This window comes from Lynx rufus, unplaced genomic scaffold (genome assembly GCF_022079265.1).
Source record: "Lynx rufus isolate CCGP_SWC_20201006 ecotype Redwood Valley unplaced genomic scaffold, mLynRuf1.p SCAF_12, whole genome shotgun sequence".
Classification (NCBI taxonomy): Eukaryota; Metazoa; Chordata; class Mammalia; order Carnivora; family Felidae; genus Lynx; species Lynx rufus.
Genome location: NW_025814826.1, coordinates 13,418,165 through 13,444,048, shown reverse-complemented (window position 1 = coordinate 13,444,048; position 25,884 = coordinate 13,418,165). Strand labels below are relative to the sequence as shown.

General features: G+C 43.0%; 1 protein-coding gene across 2 annotated transcripts in view; it reads left to right on the top strand.

Moving 5' to 3' along the window:
* The window catches only part of CA8 (carbonic anhydrase 8), a 90,247-nt gene that overhangs the window by 43,660 nt on the left and 20,703 nt on the right, over positions 1-25,884 (top strand). Inside the window, exons 4-8 of one of the 2 annotated variants that reach the window (XM_047073971.1) lie at positions 666-761; positions 6,335-6,397; positions 9,487-9,535; positions 10,902-11,014; positions 24,105-24,274. In XM_047073971.1, the coding sequence (XP_046929927.1) occupies positions 666-761; positions 6,335-6,397; positions 9,487-9,535; positions 10,902-11,014; positions 24,105-24,239 (456 nt within the window). In that variant the 3' untranslated portion in view covers positions 24,240-24,274. Of the gene's footprint in view, positions 1-623; positions 762-6,334; positions 6,398-9,486; positions 9,536-10,901; positions 11,015-24,104; positions 24,275-25,884 lie in introns of both variants that reach the window. The other variant, XM_047073970.1, reaches the window with a different exon arrangement.

Below are 25,884 nucleotides of genomic sequence, written 5' to 3'. Positions count from 1 at the left end.
AGAACTTGAGGCTGGCTTTGTCTTATTCTTGATGGAAATCGTGGGTGACACAGTGTTTGATTTTGCAGGTACTAATCCCTGGAATGAGTTCTGGTGTTTGTGCCCAAACCCGAAGTTTTGTCCTGTTGAGAACTAGAGGGGGATGCCATTTAAGGGAAGGCAACTAACTCAGTGTGAAATCGGCCACTCCCCTTAGATGCAGTCCTGATTACGATCAAAACGTAACTCAAGAGGCAACGATCCACTGAGCATTGCTTCTGTTCAGAAATAAGAAGGGGGGGTGCCTGAATGGCTCAGTCAGTTAAGCATCCGACTTCGACTCAGGTCATGATCTCGCGGTTCGTGAGTTCGAGCCCCGCATCGGGCTCTGTGCCGACAGCTCAGAGCCTGGAGCCTGCTTTGGATTCTGTGTCTCCCTCTCTCTCTGCTGCTCCTCTCTCTCTGTCTCTCAAAAAATAAACATTAAAAAAAAAAAGAGGTAAGAAGGAAGGAATTCCTACAGAGCGCCTGAATTAAAGCAGTGGTCTGTTTGGGTCTGTTGGGTATACTTTTGTTTCATATGACACCATAGACATGTAATAGATGTAATTTAGGAGAAATGGATGTCTCTTTGTTCTCACTAGAAATACGTGAATGATGAGGTGACCTGTCTGTTGTTTACCCAGCTCCATCTGGTCCACTGGAATGCCACCCTCTTTGGCAGTATTGATGAGGCCGTGGGGAAGCCACATGGAATCGCCATCATTGCTTTGTTTGTTCAGGTAAATGGTCTTTTGCTGTGACTGTTGGATTGTTCAGAGATGCTTATTTCTAATTCATTTGCAGAATGTTTTTTGTTCTTCCTCAATTTCGTTACTTATTAAACTCCTGTACAGAAAACACAGATAATTTAAAGTTGGAAAACTTGATTTTTCTGGCTCATGGGAGAGCAACCATATTCACTGGTAGAACGTGGTTCATTTAGTTAGTAGAACTGTTCTTCAAACTGGCCTTCAGCGTCTTGGGCTAAACGATGGAGAAAGTGTCTCCCGAAGGCAGAGTTCATTTTATTAATGAAAAAAAAATGTTTTTAGAAAATGTTTTTAGACCCTGGCTTTCTGTAAAATTGAAGAAAAGTCAATAATATAATCACATAGTAGATTCTCTTAGCTCTTTATTGTGAATAATTTTCACTCCAAGAAGATTTGAAGCATCTGATAGAAAACAGTGATAAAGTAAGATGTTGGTGGAAAAGATCTTGGTGGATATAGTCAATAAATAAATAAGTAAGTTTAGATTTGAGCTCTGTGGTGGGCAAAATAATAAATGAACACAATTTATTACATAAATTTTGTGAAACCTACAAAAAAACAGACTACATACTTTCAAAGGTAAAAATTTTAATCTAGTTCCTCCCGCGAATCTTTTTAACTTTGTCTTATCACCCGTTGGATGTCCTAAAAGGTTAAGAGGTGAAAGAGATCCGGCTTTCCCCTTCCCCATCCTACAGAAGAGAGACCAAGGGCCAGAGAGGTCAGGCATTGTTTATAGTCACAGAGACTTAGTGTCACTGACAAGACCAGGAACCATTATTGCAAGTATACGTGGTTCCAAGCTGCCTCTTGGAGAATGTGGGACCAGAGCAGTGATATTAGCAAAGTGATCTTTAGTAACTTAATCTTCCAAAGAGAGTTGGGCCTTTGCAAACCTGCTTTTCTTGTGTGTGGTATAGATCTCTTTTCTTTTCTTCTTCATTTTTTTTTAAGTTTATTTATTTTGAGAGAGAAAATGGAGGAGGGACAGAGAGCGAGAGAGAAACCCAAGTATGCTCCACACTGTCAGCACAGAGCCCCCCATGGGGTTCAGTCCCACAGACCATGAGATCATGACCCAAGCCGAAATCCAGAGGTGGATGTTTTAACCAGCCGAGCCACCCAGGTGCCCCTGGGTGGCATATGTTTCGACAGTATTATTATGTACAATAATTTTCCATTATAAATTTCTTTCTCGGATATTTTCCTATTGATGTTTGAAAGCAGCCATCTGGTTTTAGCCTGTTAATATTTTAAAATCAGTATCTTGAAAGTATGACACATGTCCTAGAATTGAAAAACAAATTCTTACAGTTTTAAATGAACCTTCTTACTGTTTACTTCATGGGTCTTTTACAGGCAGGGCCCTATATTACTTCTGTTTTATGACTGCATTTTGTAAATGGAAGGAAATCAGGGCATCGGGATATCAGTAAAAATGTTTTTAATTACAAATACACATTTTGATAATCTTTAGTGTTCCTAAGTGTGCTAGCTATTGAAGTCTATTTTTTGAAACCTGAAAAAGTTAATAAAGCATCCAAATTTGAGATGTTGAGGCAAGAGAAGTAGAAGGCAATGTCTTATTAGTAAAAACTAAGAATAAAATAATAATAAAATAAAATAATACAGATAATTGAGCACTCACAGAGAAGGGAAGTGACCGCATTAGATTCATCTCTGCAGTTGGTACCCAATAAATATTTGTGAGTGGAATTAGACGTGATAGTATTTTCACGTACTGATTCTCAGCATATTACGTGTGACACGCAGTAAGAGAACACTAGGCGGAAAGCCAGGACTCTGGGGACCGGGCTTCGATATTCTAGGAAGAAGCTCCTTGTTGTAAGCAAGGGGAAGCCTAAGAGAATGCGCCCTTGTTCTAACTTTCCAAAGTTTGCTGTGAGGAAAAAATCAGATTATCTAGGAGACAGTAAAGGTACAGACACTTGAGAGCCAGATTTCATGAAGGAGAGAAGCACTGAGCAGGAGTGCCCACTGAAGCAGAAAGGAGAAGGACTGGAGTCCATCTGGGGGTCTCACACTTAGGCGAGAGGAGTGGAAAATGAGCGAAGAGGCCGCCAGAGACCGTGAGCATGGGCTTCCCGTTCAGGAGGCTTGGCTCAGGAAGAGAAAGGCAGATGGGGTAATAACTCGTGCTGCTGCACAGGGATGTTCTCTTTGTTTCATTTTGAGATCTGCGGTCTGCCTGCATTTTAATTTTGTGCAAAAAGCACTGGTGCAGATGCAGAGTTTAAAAATACTGGAAAGAAAAGGGATACTTGATATAGACAAGTTCTGGGGGAGACAGGAGGCTGTAGGATGACGAGCTTTTGTGGGTAGACTAACCTTGGAAAGAAGGAGGGGCCGCCCTTTCTTCACGACACGGGGTCAGAAGAAAGACTGGGTAGAAATGGCGTGAATTTGAAGGTGGAGGATGGCTGGAAATTAGAGGAACTCATGCCTGATGGTCATAATCTCTGAGACGTACAAAGCAACATTATTTATAAAGCAAGGGAAGCATTGGTGTGGGGTTGGGTTTAGAAATAGCCCAGGAGGAGATGATAATAGCCTTGACCGTCGGTCTGGGAGACCCACTTGGGAGCGGACATCCTAGATTGTACAGCACGACATATCGTGGATGGTTCTCTATCCAGGTAGAAGAGTAGAACATTCTAGCAAATTGTTTCATTGATCTGTTGCAGTGCAGATGATTTAGGAGGATGCAGAAAATTAGAGAATTGGGGGCGGTTGAAGAGGGGTCTCCTTCAGTGCAGGCAGGAAGGGAAAGAGTCAAAGCAAAGAGGCCCCTGAGAGTCTTGGCTCCTTACATGAGTGAATGTGGAGAGAGAAAAAAGAGCGAGAGAGCTAGATGGCTGGGAAACTGTGGTGAGAGGGAATGGTCTTCGGAGCTGACGTGTTCAGAGTGAAAAATTCAGGGAGTGTTCTCGGGATGGGTGCTGAGGCGGAATGTTGCTAGAAACCACGGAGGGCGGGGGGGGGTAAAGACACAGACCGGTGGTGAAGCCCCCCGTAGTGACAGCAGGAGGTGATGCGTACGAGGGAGTGACCAGTGAGTCATTTTGTAAAAACGTTGCCCCTAATAGATCTTGACAGTGGGTGGTGCACTCAGAGGACGATGGCCCCGTGCACGTGGGTCAGAGTATCCATCGGGGCGGGGAACAGCAGGGCTCTGACCACAGCTTTCAGCCCTGTCTCTGAGGGAGATGGCACAGCGCCCACTGGACAGGCCCGGGAGAGCTGCGCCTCGAGCAGACCTGAGGGGAATCGGTAGACGGGGCGGGTGGTGGCCGAGCTTGTCGGAGATGCGCTGGCGCCCTGTCGCAGAGGGCTCGGTGGAGATGAGGCGGAGTGAGAAGGTGGAAGAGCACAGGGCCGTGCAGGGCCCACGGTTTGCATTTTGGATGACAGTGAAAGATGGCGAAGGTGAGAGGTAAGACGTGACCTGGCCTCCCTCCCCGTCCTTGGCACCAGGCAGTGCTGTCACCTGGATTGCCGTGGGATCTTGGGGACCGGGGCGTACAGAGTATCGTCTGGCCTTGCTTGTGGTGGTGATAACCTCTTCGTACAGAAATTTGGCAAAGGAGGAAAGGAAGAGAGGGAGCATTCGCCGGGGTTTGTTGCAGATTTAAAACTCTCGCAGAAAGTAAAGAATCTTTGTAGATCGAAGGAGCCAATGATAGTTGAGTGCTACCAGATGTCACAACTATTTGATGCTGTGTGACATTCTGAGCGAGGATGATAATGGGTGGTATTAATTGAATTGCCATGTTCCATGTCCTTTTGTAGTCTTATCTTCCACCCTATCAGCGCCACCCCCCCCCCCCCCCATGAGGAATCTGAAGGACAGAGGTTAAGTAAACTTGCTTAAGGCTGAAAAGTGAGTCAGGCTCAGAACCCGGACACCCAGCATAGGTGACCTTGCTCCTGAACCACGACACTGAGGACTCTTTCAACAAGTTACAGTCTGACAGCAGATACGTTAAAGGAAAAGGGACCCCATCTGGAATCCTCCAGATGCTACGTCATGGTTAACCGAGTACAACAAAGAGAGAGGTCCGTTTCCCCAGATGACTGGGCAAAGCCTTCTGCTAACAGATCCAGGCTTCTGCACTCACGACTACATTTGCCTTCGGTATTATTCTTTAGCTTTAGAGGGTTCATTTTCTGTCTTTAAAGCCTGTCTGAGGAACTGCAAACACTTGGAAAATAGTTGAAGTCTTGGCTGTTTGGAACTGATTGGGATGTCTTAGGTTACGTGAGTTTCTTGTCTCTTTTCTCTCTCTCGCCCCTTCACCTGGCATGCTTCGCAGTTGCTGCCCGTGGAGAGACACGGAAAATGGCGACACGTTGACAGCTTTTCTAGCTCCTGTAGGTCATTCTCCACACCTTTCTGTGGAAGAGAAAAAGCGAATGATAACAGTGTTTATCTAAGATTTTAAGTTATCTCTTGCTGTTGCTGTCGTCCGTTATCACGGACCATTGAAACCTGGTCGAAAAGTGGAAATCAGATGGCACTTACAATTTCTAATGTTAAAGTCAAGAATACTTAATGTCAGATTTCTTTGAAGGCTCACATTCTTTGAAGCATATTATACACTAAAAATATGTAATGATATGTAATGTTTTAAAATAAAAATCAATGAACAGCATATTTTGATGTATTTAAGAATAAAAAGGTGATTTCACAGTTATGTCCAGTGGTAATCAAGAGATGTCCTGATTTTGGTGACTTTAAATATGAAATCACATACTTACTTTTCTGAGTTAATACAATTTTTCAATGTTGGTAAAGTCTTTATGACAATGGTCTAAAAATGCCAAAGGTAAAAACGAAAGTGTTTGGAATGTGATGAGCAATTTTAATAAGAAATATCCTTGAAATCCCCTTGAAATTGTAATCATTTGATAAACAGTTGGCCCTTGAACAAACATGACTTTGAACTCTATGGGTCCATTATACATGGATTTTTTTTATGGTATAGTACTGTAAATGTTTTCTCCTTCTTATGGTTTTCTTAATAATGTTTTATTTTCTCCAGCTTACTTTATTGTGAGAATACAGTATATAACACGTATAACATTCAGAATCCGTGTTAATTGACTGTTGCTTTCAGTGAGGCTTCAGGTCAACAGTAGGCTATTAGTAGGTAAGTTTTTGGGGAGTCAGACATTATACGTCATTTTCAAGGGCACAGGAGTCAGTGCCCCTTAACCCCCTCATTGTTCAAGGGTCAATTACATAGAGCAGAGTGGGTGATAATCCATACAGAGCAAGATGAATTTAGAATGAATTGTTGGAAATGTCCAAGAACATAGCTAATACTTTCTTATACTAGCTTCTCTTACAACTTTAATTGCCTTTAGTAGAAGTTGACCTGGTTATTAATAAAAAGGTCATTTACTTACTCCCTGAGAAGGAAATTCAGGTGGACTTGAACTTTACTTTCTGTTAGTTATTTTGAGTAAAAGCTGAGTGTTTAAAAAATTTTGTGGTGTGGTTTATGCTTTATGTATTTCAGATAGGAAAAGAACATGTAGGTCTGAAGGCTGTGACTGAAATCCTCCAGGATATTCAATATAAGGTAAGTTATTATTTAAAAGAAAATGAAAATACTGGTTATGGCAGAGGTCCCCAAGACCATTCTCAGATTGATGATTCGCTAAAAGGACTCATGGAATAGTTGTTATTCTCATGGTTGTGGTTGATTACAGATGGAGGACACAGGTGAAAAATGACGGCAGTGCAAAGGTGCATGGGGCAGAGTCCGGGAGAAACCAAACACAAGCTTCCCGCTCTCCTACCCCAGTGGAATCGCTTTGGGATGAGCCTGATTCTTTCAGCAGTGATGCGTCACGGCATGCGTGAAGTGTCACCCATCAGAGAAGACTAGCTGAGCCTTTGTGCACAGGGATTTTACTGGGGGTCACTTATATGAGCACACGGTGTCTGTGTCACTGACTCCATCACTCCCACCCCAGGGCGAGCAAAACCACGCGTTTTCAAAAATCACATTGTCAGGGTAAACTTATCTGGTCCAGCTGGTAGAGCGTGGCCCAAGGTCTCAGGCATACAGAAACATTCTTATCAGCAGAATATTCCACAACCTTCGAGCCGATCAAGGCCAGTCCTGAAGACAGACCTCCTTTTGAGCAACCCAGGCCTGCTGAGTTCACCTTTTCCACTTACTGGTTGTAGGAAAGTTGTGTAAATGAAACAAAAATTACGGCACTTAACACTTCAGAAAGACCAGCACGCAGAGGCTGTAGGATCCTTTATCTCAGAGAAGGTGATTTAGTTGGATATGATTCTGTGGTGATTCAGCCCAGCTTTGCTGGAAACACAAGTTCTGTTTTAAACTGTACTTTTTAACACTCACATTGCATTGATTGAATCTGAGTGGCCTTGGAGGGCAACGGCGTAATCCTGGGTGGCTTCTGGAGATACAGCACAGGATTCAGCGATCCAAGGCCAAACCAAAAATCAATCTGGGAATGAAGTCTGATTAGCTCTAGGCCGGCACAAGCCCAGGACCTCTCGAATGAGGCAGCAGCCTCCACTGAAGATTTCCTGAGCAGGTTCAGAGTGAATCCAGCTACCCGAGGGAAAGCGCAGAGTAGTCAGAAAGCTGTAAAAAGGAGGAAGGACACATTTTGACTGACATGTGTCTACTAGAAATGGATTGAGAAATTCTCTTTCATTGTTTCTGCTCAGATGGCATCAGTCTTTCTGGAATACAGGGGGGGTGGGGGAGAGTAAGTACGCGGGATTCTCTCTCTTTTTTCGTGTTTATTTTTGAGAGTGAGAGAACACACGCTGGCACAAGCAGGGGAGGGGCAGAGAGAGAATCCCAAGCAGCCCCCACACCGTCAGCACAGAACCCATGTGGGGCTTGAACTCACAAACTGTGAGATCATGGCCTGATCTGAAATGAACACTTGGATGCTTAATTTTTTTTTTAAATATAATTTACTGTCAAATTGGTTTCCATACAACACCCAGTGGTCATCCCAACAAGTACCCTCCTCATTGCCCATCACCCACTTTCCCCTCTCCCCCACCCCCCATCAGCCCTCAGTTTGTTTTCAGTATTTAAGAGTCTCTCGTGGTTTGCCTCCTTCCCTCTCTCTTTTTTTTCCCCTTTCCCCTCCCCCCTGGTCTTCTGTTAAGTTTCTCAGGATCCACATAAGAGCGAAAACATATGGTATCTGTCTTTCTCTGCCTGACTTATTTCAGTTAGCGTAATACCCTCCAGTTCCATCCACGTTGCTGCAAATGGCAGGATTTCATTCTTTCTCGTTGCCACGTAGTATTCCATTGTGTATATAAACCACGATTTCTTTATCCGTTCATCAGTTGATGGACATTTAGGCTCTTTCCATGATTTGGCTATTGTTGAAACTGCTGCTGTAACCATTGGGGTACAAGTGCCCCTATGCATCAGCACTCCTGTATCCCTTCGGTAAATTCCTAGCAGTGCTATTGCTGGGTCATAGGGTAGGTCTATTTTTAATTTTTTGAGGAACCTCCACGCTGTTTTCCAGAGCGGCTGCACCAGTTTGCCTTCCCACCAACAGTGCAAGAGGGTTCCTGTTTCTCCACATTCTCGCCAGCATCTATAGTCTCCTGATTTGTTCATTTTGGCCACTCTGACTGGTGTGAGGTGATATCTGAGTGTGGTTTTGATTTGTATTTCTTGACGAGGAGCGACGTTGAGCATCTTTTCATGTGCCTGTTGGCCATCTGGATGTCTTCTTTGGAGAAGTGTCTATTCATGTTTTCTGCCCATTTCTTCACTGGAGTATTTGTTTTTCGGTCTTGGATGCTTGATTGATGGAGCCCACCCAGGTGCCCCAAGTAAGCTGGATTCTTTAGTGTGTCAGATAGTTCCTAGAAATAAGGAAGAGACCAAGAGGTTATGCATTAACTTGCCCTGTTATGTCTGTATTGATAAAGTAATCTTATAAGAGACATCCAACTGCTGTGATAGGTCTGTTTGCCTCGAGGGCCTGAGCATTTTAAGTGGCACTTTGTAAAAAACTGATTGTAAATGTGAACTGTTGAATAATGCCACAAATATTTTATTGAAATTTAAATACAGCTTTGATAAAAGTTGGTAAGAATTGAATATTTTCACTCAGGTGTTAGTTTTCCCTCCCTGGAGGAAGAGAGCACCTAGAAAACATCATAGAGCTGGGTTACCACATGCAAATGGAGCAAAATGAGAGTTTCGGAGGCGGGTTATAATGCCAGGAAGGCTAGGAGCTGAGGGCAGAGCAGCGGGAGGAAGGTCATTTCAGAAGGATTCCCTGAACCAGGGTTCAGGCATTTTACACTAAAGCCCGTCTCTGGTGTGGATGTGGTAGGGCCGGAAAAGTACCTGGCGTGGGGCCTACAGACGCTGGACAGACAGAGTTAAATTTCACTCCGGGGATTAAAGGGAAAATTGAACCATTGTAGCAGAGAAAGAACCATAAGCTCAAAGCAGGAGTATCTTGTCGGAACGAGCCGCCGTTTCTCCAGTGAGGAGACGGAATCAGGAACCCACAAATCTGTGGTGTCGAGGCTGCCGTTCAGAAAAGACTTCAACCTGGATTTTTAGTGCTAATGGATTTTTATTATACGATTTAGAAGTTTTATCTTAACATGGGGTAAATTTTTTTTCTTTTTCAGGGGAAGTCCAAAACAATACCCTGCTTTAATCCTAACACTTTATTACCAGGTAGGTGCTCATCTTGATGGCATAAGAGGAATTTTAACCGTGTGGATACGACCGCACTGTTTCCCTCATAATACATATAACTATGTATTGTTAGTTAATACAGTTTCTTTACAACTTGTATTCTCCGTAGTAGGTACCAGTTTCAGGTTGCTCTGAACATGGGAGTAAACCTTTTGAAATAATAAACATTTTGTCACTTGTTCTATTATTCTCTGAAGAGTTTCCTTTGGATTTTTAGCTGTAAAAATGGCTACCTCTGTGAAAAGCACGAGCATAACATGACCTTGATACACTTCTAGGATTGGTCAGCGAGGTTCTTTTCAACCTCTGAGTGAAATAAACTTTGTATCTAATTGCAGTGGTGCTATTGTTTAGGTGTTACTCTAATCGGTTAAGTATACCTAAACGTATAAGAATCGTGTATATGATGCTCAAAACATAGTTTGTATTTAAAGGTTGTTTGGTATAAAAGTTTTGTCTTTACATTTCTCTGCCAAAATTTTATGCTATTTCTTAGTGTTTTAAACAAAACCAAATAGGCTGACCCATTGTATCTTCGGCTTCCTACATTTAACTGCCTCACGGCAAAGCGGTTTTTGCCGTGTGTTGAACACTTATCCATCATATTCGATTGTGAATTCCTCTAATGCGGAGCTAAAATATTTCTTAGGAATGATTTCTTTTGTCCTGTCATAATAGGACTTTAATATTTTACTGTTGAGGGAGCAGTATAAGACGCAGCTACAACAGAATGGTTGAAGACACAGACTTTGAAGTCAGACCGCTTGGGTTTGAATCCTGGCTCTCTGCCAGTTATTAGCTGAGCGACCTTGGGCAAATTATGTAACCCTCTGTGATTCAGTTTTTCCGTCTGAAAAATGGGGCTAATGACACTATGTATCTTGTTTGTTGTAAGGGTTAGATGAGTTCATGTAAAGTGCTTAGAACAAACAGTGCCTCACATGGAGTAAGTGTTGAATTAGTACTGAATTACGTATGAGTCAGTCAGGTCAGTCCTTCACTAAAGTACAAAACACCACAGATACACTTCTTCCGAAGTGACCAAACTTGGTATATACGTACACGTGTGTATGTATATATCAGGTTTATATAGCCATATTTGGAGTATATAGTGATACAATGATAGAAATCGCTAGAAACAATAGAAAGAATGTTTGTCATATTTTCCCATTAGTTATTTTCTTCGTGAGCATTAGTTTAAGAATACATGTGCGAGGCTCTAGTTTAAAATGACTTCAGTCTGAAAACTGTTGTTTAGACAGTTTGTAATTTTAAAAATGATTATTGGAATCTTCAAGATCGTCATTAACTTAAATTTTCGTGACATGTCCATGTGGTTGCACAGATCCCTTGCTGCGAGATTATTGGGTATATGAAGGCTCTCTTACCATCCCACCTTGCAGTGAAGGTGTCACCTGGATATTATTCCGATACCCTTTAACTATATCCCAGCTACAGGTGAGTACAACGTTTTAAATCTTTCAGAAGAAGTTCTGAGTTAAAGGTTAAATATTGTTTCTGTAAGAGAGAAATGTCTTTTATGTTTTAGCTTCCTTTAGATCTGTCACATCTTTGCAGATGAAAGTTAAATAAATGTCTTGAACCAGTGAAAGCAATTGAAAGGTCAGGGATGAACAAAACCAAGCTATCATTTATGAACTGTATTTTAAAAGTTAGTTTTTATAGAGTAAACAGAAGTCACGGAAATAGTCAGACTTTTGATTAGTCTAGTTATTTCTTTGTGTAGGATTCCCCAGGAGTGGAAAGGAGAAAGGTCTTGGAAATGAGAACGTTGGTTATTTCTGTGAGACATGTGGGCTTTATAATACTTCTTCCTTGTCTTGCACAAGAAAGTTTTGCAAGCAGAAGGGTGAAGGGGAGGTAAAAGGAATGCTCTGGAAAGATCCAGATTGTTCTCTAGCCCCACGTTTGGTCACTTAACTTCCCACCTTAGGCTTTGCATAGGTGCTCTAATGCTGATGCACAGGGGTGGAGGCCCCAAGTTGCATGTCCTGGGCTGTTGGCTGGTGGAACATGAGGCAACATCATTATAACGTGTTTAAATAATGATTTTGATATTATTACAAGAGAGGTACTTCAAATGTCTCCTGTCCTCCAGGGGTCTAAGGGATGTGTTCTAAAAGGCTATGTTTTTTCTCTTCATGATCAATCTCAGAAGTCTTAAGCTATACTCCAAACAAACCAAGTTTCCTTTAATAACGTTTTACAGATTTTTATTATATCCCCTATCATTTTATAAGAACTTTAAGTTTACTAACTACTCAGTAAACCCTTCTTTTTTGCTTGTCCTTAAATCTTCAAAATCCTTTCAGCCTTTAATAGTTGCTTCTTATTTTTCTTTTTCCAAGGATTAATTTTAAGAGTTACCAATTTAGCTTCGCCATCCTTTTACAGACTTTGATCACATCACCTTTAGGCCTTCATATTTTTAATATAACAGATCCCTTGTTGATTCATTCATCCCTCTGGTCTCACAAGGAACTATGCCCAGTGCCAACCAGACACACAAAGAACATAGAGATTAAAACGTAGTCTTTACCCTCAAAAAGTTTGCCGTAGAGTTGAAGAAGCAAACAGTCACACAGATAATTATGTTCATCGTGAGCAGCGAGGTGTGCTGGAAACGCGTAGGAGAGAAACCCATCCCTGACTGGGAACTTTTAAAATTAATTCTTAGAAAAAGAAGTAAGTGAATAATTCCTGAAAGATATTAGGAGTAAGTCTAGTAAAGGAGAGAAAGGAATTAGAAATTGGAGTCTAATGTTAGGATCAGAAGTTTGGACTACTGATTATGGGTTTGGATTCGAACACCAAGATGATAGCTGCGGTAACCGGTCAATGTCAACATTTCAATGACTTGTCACAGAAGAAATTTATTTCTTACTCAGAATCCAGCAAGTGGGTTTCTTCTTCCTGGTGAAGGCTCCTCTCTGTGCAGTTGTTTAAGGGACCAGATTGAAAGACACTGCCTCACTCGCAGAGTTGCCCTAGGTGTGGGCACGTAGCCAACAGAAAGGGGAAGAGTGTGAAGAATCTCCAGGAGGATTTTTTAAGGGCCAGTCCTAGAAACGGTGAACACTCATGCTTGCCTTCTCTTGGCTGGAACTCAGCCACATGGCCACATCTGACTGTGGGGGAGGCTGGGAAGTGCATTCAGGCTTCATGTCCAGGAAGAGGAAGAAGTGGGTTTGATGCAGAGTTGTGCTCAAGTTGAGGAGGAGACAAGACACCAGCTGATTAGAGAACCTCAGGGCAGCTGGAGGTGATGGTACCATGCAGGGCACCAGGAAGGACTTGAGGACAGTCAGGAGGGAATGATGTCCTGGGATCCAGGATGAGAGAGAACATTGCCAGCGTGTAGAGGAGAGAAGTTAATAGTGACAGATGCCTCAGAGAATCTCCATAGGATGAGTGCTGCCCACCGGAGTGGCGGTTAACTCTACCTTACAGAAATGAGCCCAGATGCCAGTAGGTAGTTGTGGGGATCGACCCCGATTCCGTGTGATTATCAGTATTGGGTGCCTAAGCACTGTCGCTGTTCAAGTCTTGCCCTTTATGACATTACAGTTCCTTTGAGACCCTCTTTTTTCCGTGTGAGACCTTGACAGGAAATCTCACTGTATCAGAGAAGGTTTCTGCCTGTTTGGCCTATGTTTTGTGTCCTCAAGTAGGAAGAGTTGGTTTCTTTTGACAGTTGGAAACAGAGAGCAAGATCTTCAGAGGCCGATTGAGGGAGGGATCCTTGGCGTAAGAGAAGGAGCCAGTGGACACAAACAAATGAGATACCCGAGAAAAGAGTATGGGCGAAGAAGAGTCGAGAAGATGGTAGAAACATTCTCTTGGGACTTTTTGCTGAGGGCATCCTGTCTTTCAGAAGAGAACTCTTCTAAGCTGGCAGCGTCCCATGGGGCTTACTACTCTCCTTTTGCTGTCTGGTTACCCCCAAGTCTGGTCCTCTCACCGAGATCACATTTCCAAAGCAGGGAAGAAGGTCTGGGATTAGGAAGTGGGCATGTGAAGGCCGTGCTTGTGGTTGGCCAGCCCGTCCAGGTCAGACTGTGAGGGATTGCAACCTCAGCGGTCCTGATATTATGATTGTTCTGGGAATGACGTATATCAGAGATCAGACATCCCTGTGCATTTACTTTTCCTGTAACTTGCTTCTAGGACAGTGATACACGTTTCCTTGTTGTTGCTGCCAGTAGCATAAAATCTTGGACGACCAAGTTTCAAAGCATTGAGGCTTGATATACAGTATGTTTTGTGATGCTGGGGATGCATTCATTGGCTTTTACATGTCCCTCACCCTATTAATGCAAGAAGTTAACTGATAGTATTTTGCCATAGTCCTGTCTTCCTTTACCCTTGTCAAAGGCGGATGTTAGCATGGGGAAGATCTCCTTTGAGAATAATATGGGTAATTTATTCATTAACTCATGCATTCATGGATCGATTGGGTGATCTGGCATTTTCTACATTCCAGGTACCATAGTAGGCACTGAAGTGGAGGACCAGTAAGACATGGTTCTGACCTCAAGGAGTTCACCCTCTAGGGGGAAGGCGAATATGTTCACACTTAAAGCACAGTAATTTTGTGTGAACAGTGCCTTGGTATGATGTGAATATGGTTTTGTGGTAGCACAGAGGACAGACATCAGATAAGATTTAGCCATCTAGTACTCCTTCCCCGGCCAGGTGGTGGGGTGTGGCACGATTGTTAGTGGGCATTGCCAACCGGGGGAGAAGTGTCGGCACAGGCACGGAGGACTTTGGAGATGCACGCTGTTAGTATAAAGGGCCAGTGGCATGAGGTGAAGTTGGAGAGGAGATGAAGGGCCTGACCTTCATCAAAGAGCCTTGATGTTGTGCCGTGGAGGCTTCCTGAAGGCAAGGAATCTCCGGGATGTTGTGAGGAAGAAAGAGACGAGGCCAGGTTTGAATTTGAAAAACCTCTCTGTAGGTACAGGATGGAGATGGAAACCTCAGTTAAGACCGTGACAGTGAGATGAAAGGAGAGGAATGGCTTTAGAAATAATAAAGTAGAATTGGTGACTGATGACGCTGGAGGGTTTTCAGGGAGTTCGAACCCACATACTACTCCCTGGATTTTGGCTTGAGTGACCGGTGAGTGTGATGTTGCTCTCCACCATGATAGGGAACAAAAGTGGAAGAGCTGGCTTTATGGAGAGTATTAGGAGCTCGTGGCTGTAAATGCGGAGAGTTCGAGATGCCTTTGTGACATCCAAGAAAGGGGCGTATTACAAAGGTGATGGTTGAAGCCCTACGTGTAGAAGAGGAGATCCTTCAGGGAGAGAAAGGGAATGATGCTGGGAGTGGCAGCTGATGAGGGCATGCGTTGCAAGAGTTGTCCCCGTGCAGTGACTCAAGAAGGGGGTGACAGTCAAGAGGTTGATGTAGCGTAATGTCTGGAAGCCACGGTGGGGCGTGGGTGTGAGTTTTGAGGAGGAAGGAGTGGCGAGATGAGAAGTATCCGATGCTGCACACACATTAAATGAACGGCTGAAAAGTATTAGTTGTATTTAGCCACGAGGAGAGGTCTCAGCAAAGTGTTAGTTGTATTTAGCCACGAGGAGAGGTCTCAGCAAAGTATCAGTTGTATTTAGCCACGAGGAGAGGTCTCAGACGTGAATATGACGTGGAAGAATCTGAGTCTGCGGTCCTATTTGTTCAGCATCGCTTTGTTTAGGGTACTTTTCTAACGATAGATCAAACCTTACAGCGAAAAATAAAACTTTAACACCACAATACATTTCTATTTATTGGAAGTTAGGATTAACCTTGGTGAGCCAGAAAAGAGAACATTCGCCATCCCTCTCAGAACTCCATTAAGGATTCCCTTGCTAGCATGTTAACGCACGGGGATGTGAATGTTGAACTACATTGTGAATGTCAACCGATGTTCTGTAAATCTGAGCAATAGTGTTTTACTCCCCTGTTGACTAGCGTGTGATGCTAAGATTCAGAGACAGAGCACTGGGCCTTTGTGTCTGGCTGGCTTCAAAGGGGACCTTGCTTTCTGTTGTCCCTCTGAGTAGGGTCAGTGACATACTCTAACCCTAACCCACCTGTTCCTCGATTGTTGGGAAAAGCCGTATCTTCCTCTCTGGGAGCCAAAACCAAATGATCCCAACTCCTCTTGAAAACAGATGACTTCCCAGTTAGCTGTAGCTTTTTAAGAAAAGATTTAGGTACTATTTGCACAAAGCTCCATGCTAGCATCTGTTCAGAGGGCAGCAGTGTTAAAATGCACACATACACATATTAGAATGCATTTTAATGTGGTTTATATATACAACGGAATACTACTTGGCAATGAGAAAGAATGAAATCTGGCCATTTGCAGCAACATGGATGAAACTGGAGGGTATTATGCTAAGTGAAATGAGTCAGGCAGAGAAAGACAGATACCATATGTTTTCACTCATATGTGGATCTTGAGAAACTTAACAGGAGACCGTGGGGGAGGGGAAGGGGAAAAACAAAGTTACAGAGAGGGAGGGAGGCAAACTGTAAGAGACTCTTGGATACTGAGAACAGACAGAGGGTTGACGGGGGCGGGGGTGGGGGCGAGGGGAAAGTGGGTGATGGGCAGGGTGGAGGGCACCTGTTGGGATGAGCACTGGGTGTTCTATGGAAACCAATTTGACAAAAATTATATTTAAAATGCACACATGCACATATTAGAATGCATTTTAGAGTGATTTTGGAAAAAATCATAATTTTGGGAAGATATAAATTAGTCTGTCGGTTGACTTGAATGTTTCACTGTTGCTGCTCTTAGAATTTCAGAGAAAGCAGAGCAAAAATGGAAAAGGTCTAGAGAGGGCAATAAAAATGAGAGGGACTACAGGGAGAGATGTGGTTCTAAAATTTAGACCAAGAAAAATTGAGACCTCTCGTATCATTATTGCCCTTAAAGAGGAACAGAGAAAAGGGGAGGGATTGTATATAAAATACCAAAGGGAACAGCAAATAGTAGCTAGAGTCTTTGCATAGCTGACTATATTGAGAAATATAAAACTGTATTGAGGAAGAAATGTTTACTTTTAGATGCCAAGGTTAACATGTAAATTAAGCTGCTGGGTATTATTACGGAAATAATGGGTATCTTGAAATAAACCATCTGCCATAGGACAATAATGTCTGCACTAGCCACATTAAAGAAAAAGCTCTAAATCGTCACACCTTTTAATGAAATGCACAGCAGCTGGATTTAAGGAGGAGTCATCTTCTGTTTGTTGATGGAGAGTTGACAGTTAAGCCTATCCTGGAGCATTTTCGCCCTTCTAAAGTACTCAGAATTCTAGAGTATGGATCTGGGAGCCTCTGCTTAGTTGAATTTGTTCATATTATTCTTGGTTAGCATAGCATATGCTAGGGGGAAAAAGCATGCTATTGGATGGATTTGAATGAGTGTAATTTTCTTTTATTTTGCTATGATCCATAACTGTTAAATTACTTTTCAATAAACAGTGGTCTAAGCATTAGGATGCTACAGGAAAATTTTTTTCCAGCTGAATTATTATGTTTGGAGATGAGATTCCAAGAATGGAATAAAAAATAACCAGATTTCTTCAAGTCTGTCAACAGAATTTTCAGACACATCCTGATTTCCAGAGACATTAAAATGTGAACAACACTCAGGGTTGATAAAATGTGGTTATTTTGATATAATGGTATGTGTACAAGTATGTGCACGCACACACACGCAGATGACTGATAAAGTTTTACTCTCCTTTGCCTTTTTTCTCTCTTCTGTTTCCTGTTACTCATCTGTTCCTATTTGTTAATTTATCTGCTCTCTCAAGTTAGATGTGCCTGTCTTTGTTTTTATCTCTTTCAACGTTATGTGATCCCAGTGAAGCAAAGGAATATAAATGTGCTTGTTGTTCTTCACTATGTGGATATTTGTCTTGTTAGAACTTGGAAAACCACTTTTAATTTTCTTTTCTTCTCCATTTTCCTTCCTCTTCATCCTTCCCCATTCCATGTTTCTTAGAGGTTGGAAAGCGGGACTCTTCCTAGCCCCAGCAGCCCGGGTCAGGTCATGATGTGTGCTTAGCCAGTGTGACCTGGGAGCTCACCTGGTCCTGGGTGGCCAAGGGGGTGTTACTATATCCAGGATTCAGTGGCAGGAGCAGGGCCCCTCTTTCCGTGTGCTCCACATGGGTTTTGAGGTGCTGTTAACCCTAAAAACCAAGTTGCTGTGGGACCATGGCCTGGTCATGTTTGAAAATCATTTCAGGGGCACCGGAGTGGCTCAGCCAGTTAAACATCTGACTCTTGACTTTGGCTCAGGTTGTGATTTCACGGTTGTGAGATAGAGCCCCATGTAGTCGTGGAGGCTACTTGAGATCCTCTTTCTCCCTCCTTCTGCCCCTCCCCTGCTCATGTGCTTGCATGTGTGCGCTCTCTACCTCTCTCTCTCTCTCTCTCTCTCTCTCTCTCTCAAAAATTTTTTTTTCCAAATCATTTGGAATATTTGTTGTAAATTTTTTTCTGTATCCATGATTCTCAAACTTGTGTTCTTGTTAGAACACAGATTGCTGGGGGGCTCCTGGGTGGCTCAGTCAGTTGAGCGTTGGACTTCAGCTCAGGTCATGATCTTGCGATTCATGAATTCGAGCCCCACACTGGGCTTGTTGCTGTCAGCACAGAGCCCACTTCAAATCCTTTGCCCCCTTCTCTCAGTCCCTCCCTCCCCCCCCCAAATGAGTAAACAAACAAAAAAAAGAACACAGATTGCTGGGCCCCACAGAGTTTCTGATTCAGTATGACTGGGGTAGGAACTTCTTCCAGGAAGCACACTTTGAGAACCCCTATTTCTTGTCTACTTGTATTTACCTCCATGTATAATTTAGAACAGCACTCTTAATACCGGAATGCGGAGTTTTGAAGGTAAGTATTGAGTATCCAGTGGAAACACAGTATGAGCCGCATATGTAAGATTAAAACTTCTGGTAGTCACAATAAAAAAAAAATCTAAATAGATGAAATTAATTCAGATAGTATAGTGGTGGTCATGAACTCTAGACTATAATTCTTTTTTTTTTTTAGAGTCACCAGCTGTTTATTCATCCAACTAATATTTTTTGAAGATTCATTACAAAAGAAAGAGTGAGAACAGAATAATGAACAACACAATACTTCCTTTTGGAGGTTCCTTACCTAGAACAGAGTCAAGGAGGTAAACAGTTATAACTCCTTGCATAACATGATCAGCTTGGCATTTTATTAATTAATTAATTATCAAGAGTTTATTTCAATTCAAGTTAGTTACCATATAGCATATAGGGTAGTACTGGTTTCAGTAGTAGAATTTAGTGATTCATCGCTTCCATATAACACCCAGTGCTCATCCCAACAAGTGCCCTCAATGCCCATCACCCATTTAGCCCATCCGTCACCCTCCAGCAGCCTCAGTTTCTTCTTTATACATAACAGTCTCTTATGGTTTGCCTCCCTCTCTGTTTTTATCTTATTTTATTTTCTTTCCTTTCCCTATGTTCATCTCTTTTGTTTCTTAAAATTCCACATATGAGTGAAATCCTATGGTATTCATCTTCCTCTGACTTACTTATTTTGCTTAGCATAATACACTCTAATTCCATCCATGTTGTTGCAGATGGCAAAATTTCATTCCTTTTGATGGCTGAGTAATATTCCATTGTGTAATATTGATGGCTGAGTAATATTCCATATATATATACATACATACACATACACACACACACCACATCTTTATCCATTCATCTATTTATTAGTTGATGGACATTTGGGCTCTTTCCATGATTTGGCTATTGTCGATAGTGCTACTGTAAACATTGGGGTGCGTGTGCCCCTTCGAATCAGCATTTTTGTATCCTTTGGATAAATACCTAGTAGTGCAATTGCTGGGTCATTGGGTAGGTCTGTTTTTAACTTTTTGAGGAACCTCCATACTGTTTTCTGTAGGGTTCCCCTTTCTCTGCGTTGTCACCAACATCTGTTGTTTCCAGAGTTGTTATTTTTAGCCATCTGACAGGTGGTATCTCACTGTGGTTTTGATTTGTATTTCCCTGATAATAAGTGATGTTGGGCATTTTTTCATGTGTCTGTTAGCCATTAGTATATCTTCTTCAGAGCAATGTCTGTCCATGTCTGGCCTGTAATTTTGATGATGTTTGTGTATGCGTAGCTCATCAGTAACTGTCTTCAAGCAAAGATGGGAAGACAGTGACAGAGACCAGGACTGAGGATTGGAATAAGGGAATGTTGACATCATTGTTATTGGGGAGAGGATATTCTCTTCTCTAAGCTCTTAGGAAAATTAGATCAGATTAAGGAGTCAAAGACAGATGAGTTGGTTTATGGATGAGAAGTTAGTAAAAAAGAGGGAGCAATGGCTTTAGAAAAAAGTGAGATAGTGGGCTGAAGAAAATGAAATAAACGAAAACAAGTCTGAGTACATGAAAGCTGGAGAATCCTATAAATGACATATAACGTATAATCCCAGGGTATAGAAGTTTATATGGACTATTTAAGTACAGCCTGCTTTTGACTTGCTTTTGATGGCTGCCATAAGGAGTTATATTACTCTAATTCGTTTATTGCCATTACCTGATGATAAAATAATACGAGAACATTGACTTTTATGTGTTATTTTTCTCTTTTAACATAACAGAGATGTAAGTCAAAAGAAGTCTGGTAGAGGATATTTATAGAAACTTGTGAACTTTTAAAAACAATTAGTGCCAAACCTGAAGCCATGTAAATTAGCACTTTAAATGCAGTGCAGTTTTAAAGCTGAATGCAGTTTTAAAGCTGAACTTTGAGTGAATAATCTGGTTCATGAGTCACTGAAGGTTGGAGTAAATGCTTTAGACTAAGTAGAGTGCACTCCTGGTTCAGAGACCAGTCGCTGTTCAACTCTGCTGCCCTTCAGGAGATGAGGATTTCTCCCTGAAGCTTGGGTCTCTGTTGTCCCTCTCTCCCTCTCTCTCTCTCTCTCTCTCTCTCTCTCTCTCTCTCTCTGTCTCTGTCTCTCTTAAATTGGTTAAAAACAACCATGTTTAAGTAGAGTAGTATTAAAAATCAACGAAATCACCCCTACTGATACGTGTGACAGTGAAAGTCTCTGTACTGCCCTGACATTTGAATTTCATTGCAGACTTTTATCCTGAAAATATTATTCTGCTCATTTCTCAATGTCTGTCTTTTCAGTGGGAGATAACCCGGTATGGTCTTGAAACCATTTGAAGTGACTAAAGGTTTTGGGGGGGGGATTACTTCAGAAAAAATGGCATTTCAGAAGGACATGTTTTTCCCTCCATCTCTGTTGACGTTTGAAGTCTTCAAAGTGTTGCCTATGATCAGAGAAACACGTTTCTTGTGAAATAGTTCTCTCCAAGAATGCAGTGATTTGAGGCTGGCTCGCTGTGGATTCAGCTCATCTGTTCGAGAAGAAGCTGTTTTCACTGAATTTGCTTCAGGCTGAGGTCTGGGGCTTGAAAGATTTATTGTCAGCTCCGAATATGTAAATATAAAATTAACCTAGTTTTAACATAAGCCTCAAGGTCAATCCAAAAAGAAGCATTTCCTAAAATATATGTATGCAGTACGGTTTCTAGTCTCTGTCGCTCCTCAGTGACCCGGTGCATGGTATGAAGATTCTAGACGCGGCCCTTACGTGGGGTTGACACATCAAAGTGAATGCAAGAAGGGAGCCCTTTCTGTTTTCTCAGTCAGTTGGCTTCCGACCTCCAGTCTGCTTTTTACCTATCAAGTTGTAGCTAAATATTTATCTCAGGATGCTAAAGGTTTGACTTCACAAGAAGTTGTGCTAGTAGCTGCCGAGCACGTCTGCATGCTAGACGTGTGCTGAGTGATTGTCGTGAATTATCTCACTCCTTGGACCGTCCTCGCAAGTACTGCCATCATCACGCTTATACACACGTGGAAACTGAAGCCTAAAGAGGTGACCTGATCGGGTCTTTGGGGGTCTTAGGGGTCAGAGCCCGGGGGGGTGAACGGGGTTTTGGATGCAGAACCCAACTGCCTTCACCTCCATAGTCGCCTTCTTGAAGAAGCTCGACTGGGTTCCTTTCTGCTCCGTGACAAACTCGAAGTCAAAGCACACTCCACGGATGATGACGGGATTTGCACGCAACCTTGCTTCTAGAAGTTTTCCAGATGCAGTAAGCAATAGGTGCTGCCCGTATTCTCAGCCTGAGATCCCAAGGAAGTCTAGTGAAAAACCACTGTGTAGACTTAACAGCCACTTGCTCATCTCACGGGCACTGCTGTGCAAGTACAGCACACAGGTGTTCTAAAAAAGCAGACAACAGGACAGTAGCAGGTGGGTCAGCCTTCTCCCATTTAGGGAAATCGTTTGGAATGCTGAGAAAATAAGACCTTAGATTTCTAACTTGGGTTCGAATCTAACAAGCTACTTACTCTTCCCTGTGCTCCGTTTCCCGACGAGTATAGGAGTGGTGGGAATATTTGAATCCTGTGAGACTTAACTCTTTTGGAGTCTGGGAACCTCTTCTTTTTTTTTTTTTTTTTTTTTTTAATTTTTTTTTTCAACGTTTATTTATTTTTGGGACAGAGAGAGACAGAGCATGAGCGGGCGAGGGGCAGAGAGAGAGAGGGAGACACAGAATCGGAAACAGGCTCCAGGCTCTGAGCCATCAGCCCAGAGCCCGACGCGGGGCTCGAACTCACGGACCGCGAGATCGTGACCTGGCTGAAGTCGGACGCTTAACCGACTGCACCACCCAGGCGCCCCAGGGAACCTCTTCTTAGGAGAGGCACATGTAAACATTTGCATGTCATCCAGGGGTTTCATGGGCCCTCCAAAATCTCTTGGGGTTTCTAGACTTTTATTAGAACCCCTGAATCAGTTGATCTCCTGCATTTCATTGTAGCTCACAAATGGCAGAATCCTGTGGCTCTGCCGTATGAAGAACATTTGTAGACAAAGCCCTGTTTTCCTGGTGAACTTTCGGTGAATCGATGCTCTTTAAAGCGCGTTTGTTCCACATCCGGGAATATGGAGGATACAGGTTATACTGAGTTGATTCGAATTTCTTTTTAAAAACTTTTTTTTAAGTTTTATGTATTTATTTTGAGAGAGAGAGAGAGAGAGAGAATGAGACAATGAGAATGAGTAGGGAAGAGGCAGAGAGAGGGAGAGAGAATGCTAAGCAGCTTCCACACTGTCAGTGCAGAGCCTGCTGCGGGGCTCAAACTCACAAACTGTGAGATCATGACCTGAGCTGAAATCAGGAGTCAGATGCTTACCCAGCAGAGCCACCCAGGCGCCCCTGAGTGATGAGAATCCTGAAGCGGTGGCAGTGAAGCCAGGAGGAGAGCAGGCCGACTGGGACTTGTCAGACCTGGCTAACGTGGAAACTTCTTAATTGTTCAGTTTCTCCTTTCGTGGAAGGGGCAAAGAACGTGTCCTGTGGCTGTGCGACGTTTAAGCAGAACATCAGGTGATGAGTCCTGTAGCTAAATCGACGAATGCGAATGAGCCTGGTGAATGTTCATCACGTTCGCTTCTTGCTTCACTAGTGTTTGGCGGGTCCCGGCAGCGAGTGGGTTCTTGGGCGATGGAGACCTGGCAAGTTGGGTACACTGATCCTTGAGACACTGGGGATCTCTTCCTTCCTGTGGAATGAGAATCCATGGGATCTGGGGAAGCCACCTGAGAAAGGGAGATGCACTTGAAAATCGATATTGTTGGGGCGCCTGGGTGGCGCAGTCGGTTGAGCGTCCGACTTCAGCCAGGTCACGATCTCGCGGTCCGTGGGTTCGAGCCCCGCGTCGGGCTCTGGGCTGATGGCTCAGAGCCTGGAGCCTGTTTCCGATTCTGTGTCTCCCTCTCTCTCTGCCCCTCCCCCGTTCATGCTCTGTCTCTCTCTGTCCCAAAAATAAATAAACGTTGAAAAAAAAAATTAAAAAAAAAAAAAGAAAATCGATATTGCTAAGGGGGGGCAAGTTGGGCTTACGGTTTTGGACAGTCGGAGGTATTCACTGGGCCTGTGTGCTCCAGAAGGCTGGAAGAGCGGCAGAGGGAGTCTTGTGGTAAAGGAAACCTCCATCTGATAAATGCAGCATCTAATCAGGATCTATCTAATCAGGCTACAGCAGGACCAGAATCCATTAATGAAAGCTGTACTTGGGAAGCATTTAAGAGCACTCATTCATTTGTTCGCCTTGTCTTATCATGCAAGCTCTTGGGGAGGTGTGTATCATTCTCGCGTGAATGAGTCCAGCAGGTTTCTGTGGCTGTTGGGGTTGTCTGGAGACTTCGGTGTCTCCTCTTCTCCGGCCTTCGTTGCTTGGGTGCTACTTGTGTCTGATGCCTTCCTCAGGTCTGGAAGACTTAAGACAGTTTTGCTCTTCCTGAAGACCAACTTTAATTTTGTTTTTTAAAATTCTTACAATGTATGCATATTTGAAGTCATTTATGAAGTGTCTAGCAAATAATCAGCTTGTTTTGCTCTGTTTTTATTTTCAGATCGAAGAATTTCGAAGGCTGAGGACACACGTCAAGGGGGCTGAACTTGTGGAAGGCTGTGACGGGATTTTGGGAGACAATTTTAGACCCACTCAGCCACTTAGTGACAGAGTCATTAGAGCTGCATTTCAGTAGCCAACGAGAACAGGAACGAGACTGCCTTCATCTGGGTATGTGCAGATTAAGGAAAAGAGGGCACACAGTTACGTGAAGCTGCCATGCCAGAGTTATTCTCATGGTGATGCTGATAATTTAGCAGCGTGAGTGCACTTCATTTTGATAAAACGGATGACACGTTCGCAAGCGCTGTTAATTACAAATCAGGTGGCTTTAAAAATTTCACGCAGTGTTGAGAAAGAATCTGTCATCCTTCTATTTTCCCACCAGAGCAGCCTTTAATTGTCGTTTTGCTTTAATATTGACCTTCATGAGATAAGGAGCCTCGAGGCAGAGAGGCAGCCCCTCTTTACTCCAGGTAAAGAGGTTAAGTCCTTTTTAAGCGCTCCCTATGCTGTAGCCTTGAAACGGCAGCAGTCACCTCCTGATGACTGAGGAACACAAAGGAGGCCACTGGAGGAGTGTGTGAGCCTCAGGGTTGACCCTTGTCTAATGCAGATTCGATCTTATTTATCGGGGTAGGCGAGGGCAGATCTGGCCTGCATTAAAACCCTTGACCTGTGCAAGTGCTTTTATTTGATAGATCAAGAAACACTTGTCAGTTACGTGAATATGGCACGTTCCTTTATTGTCTAAAACATAATCTATGCATTTTAACATACCGAATTCAATATGTGTATACCTTATCCCCATAGAGCTAACAGGATAAAACGTCACAGACACGGGAAAGCTCAAATATACATAAATGGCTGTATATATGCTGGATTATTTCTTTACCTTGTGCATTGCCTAAGAGTGCATACAGAGGTCAGTTCCCTGAGCTGGCCAACCACTGCTTCCCACAAGAGGAAAGCATCTGTCGGAGTTAACGTAGGCAAACAGGTCAGAGCTTGGACTTTGTTCAACGGACCGTGGAGAGTGTGAGCTCACATACTGTGCGGGTGGAACGGTGTGTGGGAGTCCCAGGTCAGTAGAAATCTCTAGCCTCGAGAAGCTCACAGTCTCACAAGCTAGGCAGTGGATGTTGGAATTTTAAAAGGTGATCATTTTGTCCACGTGTTTCCCCATCCATTTTTCTTGCCTCTCTCTATATACCACATATTCCTAGTGTTCTGTCCAGACTGTCTTTTTTCTTATGTGAATGTGCTTTGCTCATACATTCTTTCCCACCCCTGCAGGCCCAACTCAAATACTGTTCTCAGCACAAATTCTCTGCTTCTCCCTTAAATTGTGCCTCTAAGTTCACATTCTTTCTTCCAGTTAGCTATGTGTGTATTTCTTATTTTTTGTCTGTTAGATTCAAGGTTTTTAAGAGTTGAAACATCTCCATTGTACCTTGAATCCATCATGACATATAATACTTTGTGTCTTGAATATCTATTGGCAAATTAGAAATTCTTTCTTTTCTAAAAATGTTTATTTTGAGAGCGAGAGCGAGAGCGAGAGAGAGAGAGAGTGCTCGTGAGTAGGGTAGGGGCAGAGAAAGAGGGAGAGAGAGAATCTCAAGCAGGCCCCGTGCTGTTAGCACAGAGCCTGATACGGGGCTTGAACTCACGACCTGAACTGTGAGATCATGACCTGGGCCAAAATCAAGAATAGGATGTTTAATCAACAGGGCCACCCAGGTGCCCCTGGAAATTCTTTAGAACTACGCATAGCGTGT